Source organism: Semicossyphus pulcher, unplaced genomic scaffold (genome assembly GCF_022749685.1).
Source record: "Semicossyphus pulcher isolate SPU_LCO1_2020_fin unplaced genomic scaffold, fSemPul1.0.p SCAF_7, whole genome shotgun sequence".
In the NCBI taxonomy this organism is placed as follows: domain Eukaryota; kingdom Metazoa; phylum Chordata; class Actinopteri; order Labriformes; family Labridae; genus Semicossyphus; species Semicossyphus pulcher.
This window is the reverse complement of record NW_027211748.1, coordinates 3,936,306-3,950,102: the sequence shown is the minus strand read 5'-3', so window position 1 is coordinate 3,950,102 and position 13,797 is coordinate 3,936,306. Positions and strand designations below refer to the sequence as shown.

The 13,797-nt window shown below is 42.3% G+C and overlaps 1 protein-coding gene across 1 annotated transcript in view; it reads left to right on the top strand.

Annotated features, from left to right (window-relative positions):
• chd7 (chromodomain helicase DNA binding protein 7) overlaps positions 1-13,797 on the top strand; it is a 78,846-nt gene that overhangs the window by 56,457 nt on the left and 8,592 nt on the right. The window contains exons 24-32 of the mRNA XM_069684029.1: positions 129-328; positions 2,531-2,690; positions 6,587-6,676; positions 8,634-8,737; positions 10,486-10,615; positions 11,039-11,154; positions 11,513-11,924; positions 12,333-12,541; positions 12,655-13,656. Of these exons, the coding sequence (XP_069540130.1) occupies positions 129-328; positions 2,531-2,690; positions 6,587-6,676; positions 8,634-8,737; positions 10,486-10,615; positions 11,039-11,154; positions 11,513-11,924; positions 12,333-12,541; positions 12,655-13,656 (2,423 nt within the window). The remainder of the gene's footprint in view (positions 1-128; positions 329-2,530; positions 2,691-6,586; positions 6,677-8,633; positions 8,738-10,485; positions 10,616-11,038; positions 11,155-11,512; positions 11,925-12,332; positions 12,542-12,654; positions 13,657-13,797) is intronic.

Here is a 13,797-nt window from a genome sequence, read left to right as displayed (position 1 = left end):
CAGTTTCTTTTAGTGCAGCAATGCTGTATACTGTTATATGAATGTTGAATATTTTCTGTTAGTGGCTCTGTAAATCCATAAAGAATGACACCACCTGCCCTTTCTTTTTGCTCCATGCCCATCTTTAGTTGGGGTAGGTGGGGGGACATTCTCAATCATGGTCGCTTCAAGCGCCCCCTGAAGGAGAGCGATGTGGAAACAATCTGCCGGGCCCTCCTGGCCTACTGCTTGCTGCATTACCGTGGTGATGAGAATATAAAGAGCTTTATCTGGGACCTGATCACCCCAAGTGAAGATGGGACGACCAAGACACTGACCAACCACTCAGGTAACACAGACGAGAACATACCTGATTACACAACCAACACACTAGATGTACTGTATTGGCTTGCTGTTGTAGGTCATATAGTTGCATCTGTTTTAAAAACTCCTTTCAAGTAATATTTTCATCCTGTATCAACATCCTTGTAGGGCTGATAATGTAAGTGGTACATGGCAAAAAAAAAAAAAAGATTTCTGATAACTTTATCCATCTTCACTAGAAATGAGCTCGCCATGTGTGTCACTGTGAATCTTAACTACACAATAATTCACGATTTATCTCCATGCATCTCAGTGTATCACATCCTCAGTTTTCTTTATTACATCACGTTACTGCTTTTATAATAATTAATTCAAGCATAGCTGAACTCCCTTTTTATTTTGAAAGTGCTTTAAACTTAATGATCTGTCACTGCATCATCAACGTCCACATCACACTACATCCAATCTCCAACAATCTCGGGGGTGACGGTGAATTCTGTGGGCATTCTGGTTGAGCCATCAGATAGCGATAAACTACTGTCGGTCGTGCGCTGCATTGTTTACAACCAAAACCCACATCCCTGCCTACAGATTCGACATTTCTATGTAGAGTCTGTAAATGGAGATTATGCTACATCAAGTCCACACTCTAACCATCGTGTATCAGAGTAAAACACAGCACTCTGCAGAGTTACAGGGATACGAGACGACACAAAGGGATTTAGTGGCAGTAAAACTGTGTTTCACACCCTGATGTTAAACTTTGCGTCAATCTGCGGTTCACATGCGTACCGAACTGTGGGGCGTGATTAGTACTAGGGATGGGCATTTCCAGTAATCTCAATATTCGAGTAATCTAATTACCTCTTGAACGAGTCATCGAGTAGTCGGCTGTATGCCTGTAAGAGAACGTTACTATCTAACACTTTTACATTCATGTAAATAGATAGCCAGCAATGGAAAGCAAGCATAATTTCAAAAGCATTGAACAACCTTAACAGACCCTTCAATTAACATTGTTGTTACATTCTGTTGTCAAACGTCACAGCAGTAGCGGACTGTACGGACTTCTGTTCTGTGTTGCTTCACATGTAACTCTAAATCAACAGCCGAGTCAGTTAAGTCAAAAATAAATATGAAATTAACTTTATTTACGTTTCCCTTGAAAAATACAAGAAATAACATCGTGCAATGATGATCCATGAATAATACGTTCAACTTAATGATGATTATAATAAAAAATTTCCTCACACGTTTTCCACTCTCATAGCGGTTGTCCACCATGATGGTGGCTTGTACTCCGGCTCACAGAAGCCTTCTCCTTCCACAACACTTACTGGGAGCATATCTCCAGTCACCATGTTCGTTATTAGCAGGCTAATCTTCTCCGCTCTGGTATCATCACAACGATGCTAACAGGGCTAGCAAATGATGTGATGTGAGACTGCCTGTTGTCTGTCTCCGCTGGCTTCTCCTTGTGCTTTAAGCGCATGTGGTGAAGCATTGAACTAGTATTTCTATGATATACAAGTTTAACACCACATATCGTGCACAGCACGTTATCGTCATCTTTTTTGTCAAAGTACTTCCAGACATCACTTTCCTGGTCACGGCTGACATGGTGCATGTAAGCTAACTGAGTTAAACTACTTGAGCTGAAAGCAACGCATGTGCAGGTGCGCGAGTCGTCCCCATCCCTAATCCGTACGGTCACAGATCACCTGTGATCTGTTGCATCACTAGAGACTAATAAAGATATATTTACATATTTAGGCATAAATGAGTTGGTTACTAAAAAGAAAACGTTACCTGCACTGCACAGATGTAGTCAGAATTCCCACTCGGGAGCTTGTTACACGTTGGTGTTTCTGTCTCGTGCTTTTTCATTTGTCAAATCTCGGTTTGGTTTTCAAGTTATTTACAATTCTTGATTAATGTTAAGGGTTGGTATACCAACACTTCACAATCCTCTCTTTCACATGTCTGAACAATAGAAGCAACACAAAAACGTCACCCAAAGAAAACTGCCTCAGGTTGGCAGTAAAAAGTATTTGAATCTGACCAGACCGTGCTGCCTCACTTAGATAAATAAGCCCGGCGATGTTTTTTTTACTCTGCTGGCCACGTTAGTCAAGGAAGTAAATCAATAAAACATTTAATCTTTGATGACAAGATGGGAAAATAACTAAATAACTTATTTGTAAATAATTTGTCCCTCTCTCTCCAGGTCTCTCTACCCCAGTCCCTCGAGGCAGGAAGGGCAAGAAGGGGAAGCCTCTGGCCCCGCCTCCACAGACACCACGAGCTGATTGGCTGGCCAGCTGCAACCCTGACCACTTATTACAGGAAGACAGCTACAAGAGACACCTGAAACATCACTGTAACAAGTAGGGCTTTCTCATTCACTCGCACAAACTCACCTGAAACACCACAGTATGTAGTAGCTGGGTTTAAAAGGTTGCTTGGTTTTAAAGGGGCCACTGACAGTTTATGAAAAGATTACTGAATTAAAAGGTGTTCCCTTTAAAAGGACATGGATACACGTGGAAGGTGTCGAGGTCTGGCTCTGCAACCTTACACACAGCACAACTCTCACAAGCAGCAATCACCCTGTCTTGCTCCTGACACAGAAACTCTCTGCTACTCACTCTCACTTTACACACTCGTGTTTGCTCTGTGGTCAGCTCTTTCTCCTGTTGTCAGGGAGATATGGTTCCTTGCCCTCCACATTCAATTCCAAGATTCTTTTTTCTTCTTTAGGGGAAGTTTGTTTGTGTTGTTTATGTGTGTATGGCTGTGTGCCAGCCCAGGTGCTAGGCAGGCAGACCTGTTGGAAGTGGGTGAGAGATGCACGCATGCACGCATGCACGCACACACACACGGACACACACACACACACACACACACACACACACACACACACACACACACACACACACACACACACTTGGGGGTGATTATGTGGTGCCATCTGCTAGGCTAGAGCACAGTGTTGTGTGGCTAATCAGGCCTGGCACATTGATGGATGAGCTCACACAGCCTGCCAAAAACACACACACACACACACACACACACACACAGAGCAACTTGTGATGCCATTGAGGCACAAACACACACACAATGCAGAATGAGTTGCAAATGACTCTTTATACCCTCCCCCCACTCTCTCAACTGCCTCTTCAAACTTTATGCTCCTTCCCTTTCATCACAGCTCTGTCCTTTTTCATTCTTTTCCCCTCTTCTCCTCCCACACGTCTCCCCCTTCCAACCCCCTAGGAGAGGTGGGGGCTGGGGGTAACTACAAACTTAGTTTTTGGCATTAAGTCCTGGTGACAAATCTGGTGGCAAATGTTAACAGTAAGGCTGATCTTACACATGGCAGCATTGTCAATGTCAGGAGATCAAATCTTAGTCTCATTCTTGAGCCAGTCTCTTCCACAGCAGTAGAAGGAAAATGCTGAAAGGCAGTATTGGATTGTGTGTTTGCCACCAGTATTTAAACAGAAGTCAACTTCAGGACTCTTTCTATCGATATAGTTTTAGATCAAAAATCCCTGTCAGCCCTGTTTACATTGCCAGTTCAAGGCGGAACTGTTGTTCCTCTGTAACACCTCGCTTTCTGTGTAAAACTCACAGAGGCGGAATGGTGGGGCCGGCATCCGAGCCAGCATCGGATATAGTTTCTGTAATACCAGAACACTGTAAAAACACACTGGGGGGGCTTTACACTGGCATTGCTTGAGTCAAGTTGCTTGTTTTTTGTTGTTTTTTTCATTCTTTTTTTAATTGACATTTGAAAAAACATCATAATAAAGTGTATCTTATTCACTTTACATATCAAACATACATGCTTGCCATATGTCCCAAAAAAACCTACCAGAGTTGTTTACATATAAAACAGGAAAACAAGTAAAAGCAAACAAAGGAAAAAAACTATGCACAGGAAGGAAGGGATCTCTTTACAACACAGTCATTCATTCATGAAAGTAAAATCAGGCCTCTGGGAAGTTATGTAGTTAGTTGATTTTTCCCTAAACAAAGTAAATTGATCTAATTTATGATTGACAAATGCTGTTATCCTGCTTGGTTCAATGTTCAAAGCCAAAGGCAGCGTAACAGCAGAGCCTCCCTGGCAGCGCAATGATTCTGTTCAGTGCTCCAGCAGTTTGGACCTTTCATGTTCTTAACAGCATAATTATTCACCACTAAAGTCAGGCCACTAAGTATATTATCTTTAGGTCTCTCCCTTGTAATATAATATATATGTAATAATCAGGAATTTTTTATATAAGTGTAAAGCAGAATGTATTTTCTGACTTGTTTGAGGAAATATAGTGGAGCAGATTGTTGTAAGAATTACTGTAGGAGAATGGACTTTGGTGAGTGTATTCCAGGGATAGGTGTGGATAAGGGTACTGACAAAATAACCTTGGTGCTATTGTGTGCTCAATTACATTAAAGTGGTGTAGCCCACATTTTGGTACCTCAGTGTATTGAGGGAAAGTTTTAAGTCACAGTGAGTGTGTGTGCACGGTAACCACATCTGCGGACATCTATCGAGTCCGGTAGATCTGGCGTTGTACCACAACCACATGGCCCATACAAAAACAAACACGTCAGGGGTGACTGATAAGACAGAACTGATAAATGTCATCAGGCATTTTGGTACCCTAGGCAACATTAGGATTTGATGCCTCCTCCCCCCTCTTTTGTTGGTTTAAATGAAAAAAGTCCCAAAAAATGATTTGCCTGCTCACTAATGGTAAATTAGCAGCTTTTCTGCCACGCAGCGTAATTATTTTTGTTCATTGCATACCATTAAACAGAGTAATCCAGTACAGGTTTCAGTTGCTGATAGGGCTGGGCGATATGGCCTAAAACATTTTCACATCAAAACCGATTTACGATTTTATTTGCAATGAGACCGACAGGAGTATACTCCACTGGCAATGGGAAAAGAGACAATCGGAATCTATTAGTGGGTCGTCCCGGGTCTGAAAAAACCTGCATCAACGAGCTAATTTCAGTGGTAAAGGGGTAGAAGTTTGTCGTGCTGCTGTCTTTAGTCGCCACAGACTTTACAGCCAGGAATGGTTTGCTCGTTGATGGACACTGCAAACCCGAACCACTTGCAGACGACTGAGCAGAGAACTGCGCATGCCGCAATGTTGACATTTTGCCTCAGTGTCTGAAGTAAGCTCTTGAGGGGGATGGGCGTTACTGTGAACTACGGGAGCTCAGAGGCTCTGAGAAGCTGTGGCGGTTCCCTGCCGTGTGTACCCAAGTTAAGTGAAAATCGTTAAGTGGATTTTTAAAAATCGATTTATCGCCCAGCTCTAGTTGCTGATTAGATATTTTAGCATGGATCTAGACAAACAAGCTTTATTTTGTTACAATTGTATCTACTCTGGGCACCTTTACATTTACATTCAAAGCTCAATTGTCAATGATTAAAGTAATCATTGACAATTTTAAATGTGTAGCTTCATCTTTGTTGCACAACTGATTGAATTAAACATTGTTATTGTAATATTAAAAAGGTTTTACTTCACTCAAACACAAGCACAATGCACATTTTCACATAGTCCTTGTAGTACAGTGCCTGCACAGTCGTCTCTAATCAACTGCTGCAGTTTCTCTCTCCATCATATGCCGTCTGTATGTTTTGGTCACATAAAAGTAGGCTGTGGGATCAGATGAGTTTGACTCATAATTAACACCATAATCAACAGTTGAGAAACAACTTCAGAGGCTAGCTTCTTACCTTAAGAAAACGATGAATTGTGGTGTTTCGACCTCGACCCGAACACTCAGGGATTTGCAAAATGTTTCAAATAAAATATCTTAAAGAAATAACAATGTTGAAACTGATAAGTTTGGTTCTATATTTTACAACTGAAATTTAAAAAAATCTAAAGTTGGGTATCAATACCAAATTCGCTTTTTAAAATGTGACCGGTACCCAACCATCGTGTATGTTTTAGAGCTAAAACAAATCATCATCAAAATCAAAATCCTTAACAGTGTACTGTATGTAATTAATAAATCATTTGTTCTTTTCACCAGCACCCCAAAAAGAGACGATTTGTCATCACATTGGGTGCTTGGGTATTGTGGCAGGAATCTTTTACATCTGTCTATTGTTTACGATCCGTTTCTAATCAATCATCTAATTAAATGCCACCTAATTATTCATAATGAAAATCATCTTTACTTGCATCCCCAGTAATCTTTTGTTGACTCTATTGGCAGGTAATTTGACTAACTTCTCTTTGTTTTACAGGGTGTTGCTCAGGGTAAGGATGCTGTATTATCTGCGACAGGAAGTGATAGGTGACCAGGCCGAGCGCACGCTGGAAGGAGCAGACTCCAGGTTAGTGAAGTGTTTTCCTTTTTGTCTTCAATTGTCTCTTTTCCAAAATAATTAAAATGCTTTACAAAATGGCCAGATTTAACTGTCATTGTCACTAATGACAGTCAAATCTGTCCCCCAAAACAAAACAGAAATAATCTCAACACCCATCTGAGTGCTTTTCCTGAATACAAGATCAGTGGGGTTTTTCCTGTCAATGGAAAGGCTATGATATAGTGGATAGGTCATGAAAGTGAGCTGAGGGAGGGATATTTATATCACTCTGTGATGAATTATTACTACTGTGTATTTCTGTCTGTTCTAGTGGCCTCTTTGGCAAGGTTCTTGCTATTCTGACATGTATAACACACGGTACATTTATCAGGGAGAAATGAGTGAATTTACCCTTCTCTTCCATTTTGACGAGCCACTGCATTTAACACTTTGCAGTGTCTTACAGTTGATTGTCATTAAGGTTAACAGTACAGCTGACTTTGACTGTTATCTTCATGTCTTTCTGACAACTCCTTCAACGCTTCCTCCATCTTCTCCTCTGCCACACTCCACTTTTTGCCATCTGTCCCATCTCTCCCTTTCTCTGCAGTGCACTTTCGTCTCTCATCAAGTCCCATCCCCCTCTCATCACCCTTTCACCCAGATGTGAATGCATTTATAATGTGGAGCACGTGCACTTCATGTTGATGTCTGTCACTCCCTCTCCTCTATCTCCCTCCCCCTCTCAATGGCTACTGTGACAGACCCCTGTGTTTATGTGCGCGTGTGTAACAACACATGCCAGACGTGAGCATACGGGGTGCCATCGTTCCAACATATGCCAGGGGGATTTAGCATGCCAGTCTTGGCGCACATTTGCGTGTGTGTGGTGCCAAGGCCAGGCATGCTGCTGTTTACAGAGATAAGGGTCTGTTTCCCTGGTTTCTTCTCTCCTCCTGTCACCCTCTGTCTTTCTGCTTCCATTGTGTATTGTTGTATATTGTACTCTTTCTGTCCATAACGAGCTGGGAACACCATTTTCTACCTTTTTTCCTTAATGGAGATTGTGTTGCGTCCACAACACAGAAGCTTTCTTAAAAATAAAAAAACCTTGCACATTGTTATTAGTATTTTATGTACATGCATGCTTTTGAACAGATCGTTGGTTTTGGATGAACTCTTGATTTTTGCATAGGCATGCATAGGACTGGGTAATGTTCAAATCATTCTGTTATTCCCATTCTGCCAATCAAGTAGGGTATAATGGCTCTCATCAAATTCTGTTTAACTTTCCTTTAACATCTGGTTTGAGAGCAGCTTGAAAAACTGAGGCTAAAATCAACAGTAGTTTACATCTTGAACTCATTTGTGTAAAGACATATCTTTCCAAGTCTCACCTGCTTATTAACATGCTTTACACTTGGTTTATCCACCCTAGCACGAGGTGGTTTGGAGCCTGTATGGCTATGACTTGGGACTACCAAAACACGTCATACCCTTTCAACCTTCGATGTTCAATTTCTCAATTCTCCCAATTATTTCCAGATGACATTCCATGATAAATATACAATAACATCAAGTAGTACTTCCTGGTTAGATCATAAGCCCTTTAACCTTGAGTTTTCCTAACTTACATCTATATCAAGGTTATATAACATTTAAGGCTATTTATAACTTTGAGACACTGTGAGGATATCAGTGATTGCAGCTGTGCAATTGAACTACATAAGATAGTAAGTAGAATACAACACATTGATAAAACTCTTCTTACACATTAATACTCCTGAAATAGTTTGGATATTTGTATGTTTCTCTGGTTGGCAGCTGACAGCATTTATATCTGAATAATCTTTAGATCGATTTCTTCTTCTTCCCTCTTAAAGTAAAACATGTGACTGATGCCTAACAAACCAAAAGCAATAAAGCAAATTGAACACGCACAAATCACTTGTGTTCAAACTAAACAGTTTGCCTCTCTACACAGTGAGCTCGATATCTGGATTCCCCAACCGTTTCATGCAGAGGTCCCAGCTGACTGGTGGGACAGCGAGGCAGACAAAGCCCTGCTCATCGGCGTCTTCAAACACGGTGAGAAAAACACACCACCATCCCCACCCAGTCCCTGAATATACTGATCCACATCTTCCTACATAGCAGCCATAGCATGGTGAATACACAAACATTTAACACACACAAAGATAACATATCAGCACCTTCAGACACACTCGCAGACGAACTCCAGCAGCTTCCATCCTACTAAGCTTCATTCAAGCAGTAACATCCACGTCATATTCAAACTGGTTGATTGGTGTTGCTATGGGGATAGCGGTAAGCAGCTGGCAGACTCAGTGTGCTATCAGGGGTGTGATTGATGGCTGTTTTCAACAGTGTGTGTGTTTTGCAGTGGGATACAGGTGTTAATGTTGCAAACAAAGCTCATCTCAAATTTAAAATTACAAAATAATACTCTTTACTGTTTCCAAAATTAATTTGGGGCATCATGTATATGATATTTGCATTTACCTCCCAGTGACCCACCTTTGGCTGCTGACTGGGTGACAACATGTCATCCCCCGTGACAGGCCAAAGGGGCCAAGTGCTGTGTATGTGCTGAGGGTGCAGACCTGCATTTATATTAATTTGGCATAATTGTTATAATTTTTTCATCATTGCAACCCTCTATGATTCAATTATGACACATGCTTGCGCGCGCACGCACACACACACACACACACACACACACACACACACACACACACACACACACACACACACACACACAAACAAAAGGGCTCACCCACAGTTAATCATAATCCTCATTCACTAGGGAGGCCCTTGGGTGGGACTAACAATCATACACACAAAACAATGTGCCGCACACACAGAAAAGCAATGGCCTAAAGGCCCTGAAGATAAACATTTGGCTGTGGGAGCAGAGCTGTGTGTTTTTGTGAGTGAGTGAGAGACCGTTAGGACCAATGCATCACAACATAATTGTGATGTAATGGAGAGAGTAAGAAGGGAGGAGAGATGAAAGAAGGGTTGACGTGGTGTATTTCTGTTAAGGTGACCCTCCCTGCTCTTCCTCCTCCTTTTCTCCCCACTCTAATTTCTTCTTTCCCCTCTTTCTCAGCCGATCCCCCCTTACTTTTTTCCCCTCGTCCCACCTGCCTCTCTGCGTTTTCCTCTCATTCCTTCCACCCCCCACCCCCCTGCCTTCCCGATGTATCTCAGTAGGATCTGCACATTCTAATCTGTTCTGCCTGAATGACCCTAACGGACAAAAAACACACGCTCGCACACACACACACACACACACACACACACACACACACACCGTTTCTCACACCCACTAGCTCACTTTCAGAGATGCTATGACACACACACTTTTTCCTCGTCATATTCTCTCACTCCTACTCTCTCTTTCTCTTCCTCTCTATCTGAAATAAATGAGCACCTGCAGGCTCTCTTGGATTAGCACACATAGAACAGAGGCAAGTGTACATGTACTCGTGCACACACACACACACAGGCTGTCTGTCTTGTCAGCAGCTGGCTCCTGGGGTCTGCCCTTCTGCTGCTGTTTTTGTCTACTCCTTCATTTAATATTGGATGCTGTGTGGTTGCATTTCTGTGTTGGACAGTGTAGCATAATGTCTGTCTGGTGTGGAGTCAGAATGCACAACTTTGTTTTTGAGGAGTTTACTTTAGCTGTGTGTGTTGATCAATACCTTTTTATAATTCTGATATTTTTTGAAGCTTCGACTCGTTTGTGACACAAATCCGCTGTAAAGTCTCTACACCTCTCGATAAGATGTATTTGTGTTCCTCTTTAGGTTATGAGAAGTACAACTCGATGAGAGCTGACCCTGCCCTTTGTTTTTTGGAGAGGGTGGGCATGCCGGACGCCAAGGCTATCGCTGCTGAGCAGAGGGGCTCGGACATGATGGCAGATGGTGTAGAGGGGTAAGAGAGCAGGTCCTTTACTCCCCCTTTCTCTTTTTCCCCCTCCGTTTGTAGCATTCATCTGTCTGTCATTAAAAATGTTGTAAAATAGTGGTCAGATTTTATGAATGCCTTGAATTTGTCAATTTCAAAAGACATGAATGTTAGTGGCTGTAGGCCCACATTTGTCTATCTTAAAGATCTTATTTTTATGTTGCTGTCAACTGAAATTATAATGCTTTTCACCAGTGTGATGCCTGTCAATGAAATATTCTTATTGGAAGTGATTGTCTCTAAATTCCTCAAGTTAAAATGGTTCTTTATTTTTGCATTTCCACCTTCAAATACTTTCAGCCAAAGACGATCAGTTTTGGTTATTAAACAGTTTACAGATCCATGACCTGAAAATGTTAAATTCCTTGCTTGCACTCCCCAAATTTACAGTGAGGATGAGGATCCAGAGTACAAGCCACTGCGGATGCCTTTTAAAGATGATATGGATGACTTTACCAACTCTCCACTGGATGACAAGGATGAGACTGTGGAAGGAGAAGCAGAAGGTAAACTTTGAACCAGAGAGGAAGAGGAGAAAGGTGTTTTACACGCAGAATAATTTCTAAGTCCATAAAGTAAAACACTTTGGATTATAACAAAATATTAATACCTCAGCAAGACTCATTTTAACATAACACAAGTATATTAAGATGCCTCACTTAAATGCATTCGTGAAGTAGGTCCTGTAGTAACCGCGGTAGTTTACTGCCACAGGCTTTCTAGTCATAGCCCTGATAAAGTTTTGAAGAGATTCTTGACATTCACTTTAATCCTATTCTACCAAAATGTGTAATGAGGAGTGAAAAGACAACGTTGAGGATACTGACGGCATTCTTTCTCTTCTTCGTTCCTTGTTCGCTGTAGCTAAATCCGGGGAAAGTGTGCCGCCTTTGGGCAGAGCTTCAGGCTCCAGTGAGCGACTCTATTGGCCGGCAGCCTCAGCATTGACAGCCCGTTTGCGTCGCCTCATCACGGCCTACCAACGTTCTAACCGCAGAGAGCAGCTCCGCCAGGAAGCCCTGAATCGGCCTGATGGTCGCAGACGGCGACGCAGGGAGTTCCTGCCTTCGATTGCCATGGTTACTGAAACAGGAGGGGGGGCTGCTTATATCCATAATGGAGCCGGGGTGTTCATGACAGAAGGAAGCCCATATCTGGCGAAAGGAAGTGCTTACTTTGCTAAAGGTGCACAGTTCAATCCAGAGGCATCACCAGTGGTAACCGCCAGCTCCTTGATGGCTGATGGAGCGATGTACTACAAGGAAAGAAGGCAAAGGTAATGTTGCGTTTAATGTCCCATAAGTACAAGGTTTACTGGCTTATTCAACACTTGAATATGGATACATAACAATTTGTAATAACAATATATAATTTAGTATTCCACACCCTTTATTATTTTATTAAATGACTTAAATACATTTATTTTAACAACTATTGCAATTATTTATCACTGTACTTTTTTTATTCATAAGTTTTGTAACTTTTATAGCTTCTGTTTTAGCTGTTTATATTTTATCTTGCTTTTTAATAATGTGTTTCTTTTGCCCTGTGTCATGATGCTTTTGTTATCTTGTTGCTGAAATGTACTTTATAAATATAGATCATCATACCTCGACGCTAATTCAGAGATCACATTACTTTTGATAGTTGAACTGAGTGTCACACAAGTTTTTCTCTTTGTCAGATGGACTCGCCGCGAGGAGGCCGACTTCTACCGTGTAGTTTCCACTTTTGGAGTGGTCTTTGACACCCAGCATCAGAAGTTTGATTGGACACAGTTCAGGGCCTTTGCTCGACTGGACAAGAAAACAGATGAGAGCTTGGAGAAGTATTATTACTCCTTCATTGCCATGTGTAAACGGGTCTGCAGAATGCAGGTCAAGACTGAAATAGGTTTGTGAAAAAAAAAAATTGGATTGATTCTTGGAAATCTAAAAAAAATGGACTGTTGTGATACTAAGTTGATTTTCTTACTGAGGACTTTCTTTGTTTTCTTGAATCATCAGAACTCCCAGACCCAACCCTGATCATCGACCCCATCACAGAGGAGCGTGCCTCACGCACCCTGTACCGCATCGAGCTGCTCCGCCGCATCAGAGAGCAAGTCCTCCCCCATCCTCAGCTCTCAGAGCGCCTCAAACTCTGCCAGCCCTCAACAGACCTCCCAGAGTGGTGGGAGTGTGGCCGGCATGACCGGGACCTCCTCCTGGGGGCCTCTAAACACGGCGTGAGCCGGACTGATTATCACATCTTAAACGACCCTACCTTGGCCTTTCTGGAGGCCCATCAGCGCTTTACCAGCCATCGAGGAACTGGTGTGGGTATGGGAGCCCATGGAGAGATCACCAAAGTTACAGTGGGAGCAGTGGAAAGCACCCCTGCACCCCTCCTCACCCCTGCTGAGCTGGCCAGCGCTGAAGCTGCTGCCAAAATTGCTCTTAATGCCACTAAAGAGGAGGATGGAGGAGAAGAGACGGAGGTGAAGATTGAAGAAGCTAAAGCAGATATTGAGATGAAAATGGAAACAGAAGAAGGAGACATTCCATGTACCAAGAATCCTCTTCAAACTCCTGATGACCAGAAAAAAAACGAAGGAGAGTTCAGAGAAGTGAAAGATGAAGTCACTGCTTCAACATCAAAAGAGGTTAAGAAAGAAGAGGAGGCACTGACAAAGGTAGAGAAAGAGGAGCATAGTGGAGAAGGAGATATAACTTCCAAGCAAGCAGATGACCAAGAAAAAGGCGTGACCGAAGAGAAGAAGAGTTTGACTCCTGTTGACACTCTCAGGGACGAGAAGGAGACAGCTGCTGAGCTCTTGGCACTTCCTGACTCCTCTCCTAAAGCACAACCAGACAACAAGACAGCAGAGGAGGAAGACGGAGAGGACAGGGAGAATCCTGAGTCTCCGAAATCTCTTAAATCAGCTGACACGGAGAAAAGCCCAGAGGAAGAGGAAGAAGAGAGGATGGATGAAGATGACAAATCAGAGAAATCCTCTCAGGCTGAAGGTAAAGGCACAGCATATTGCTTTGATGTTTGTTTTGAGGCAGTAAAGGCTTTGATCTCTTGGGGGGGCAGTTTTTAAACTTTAGATTTGGTTTTCCAGAGAAAAAAATGTATTTGTTAATGTAGCTTCTACACGACATAGA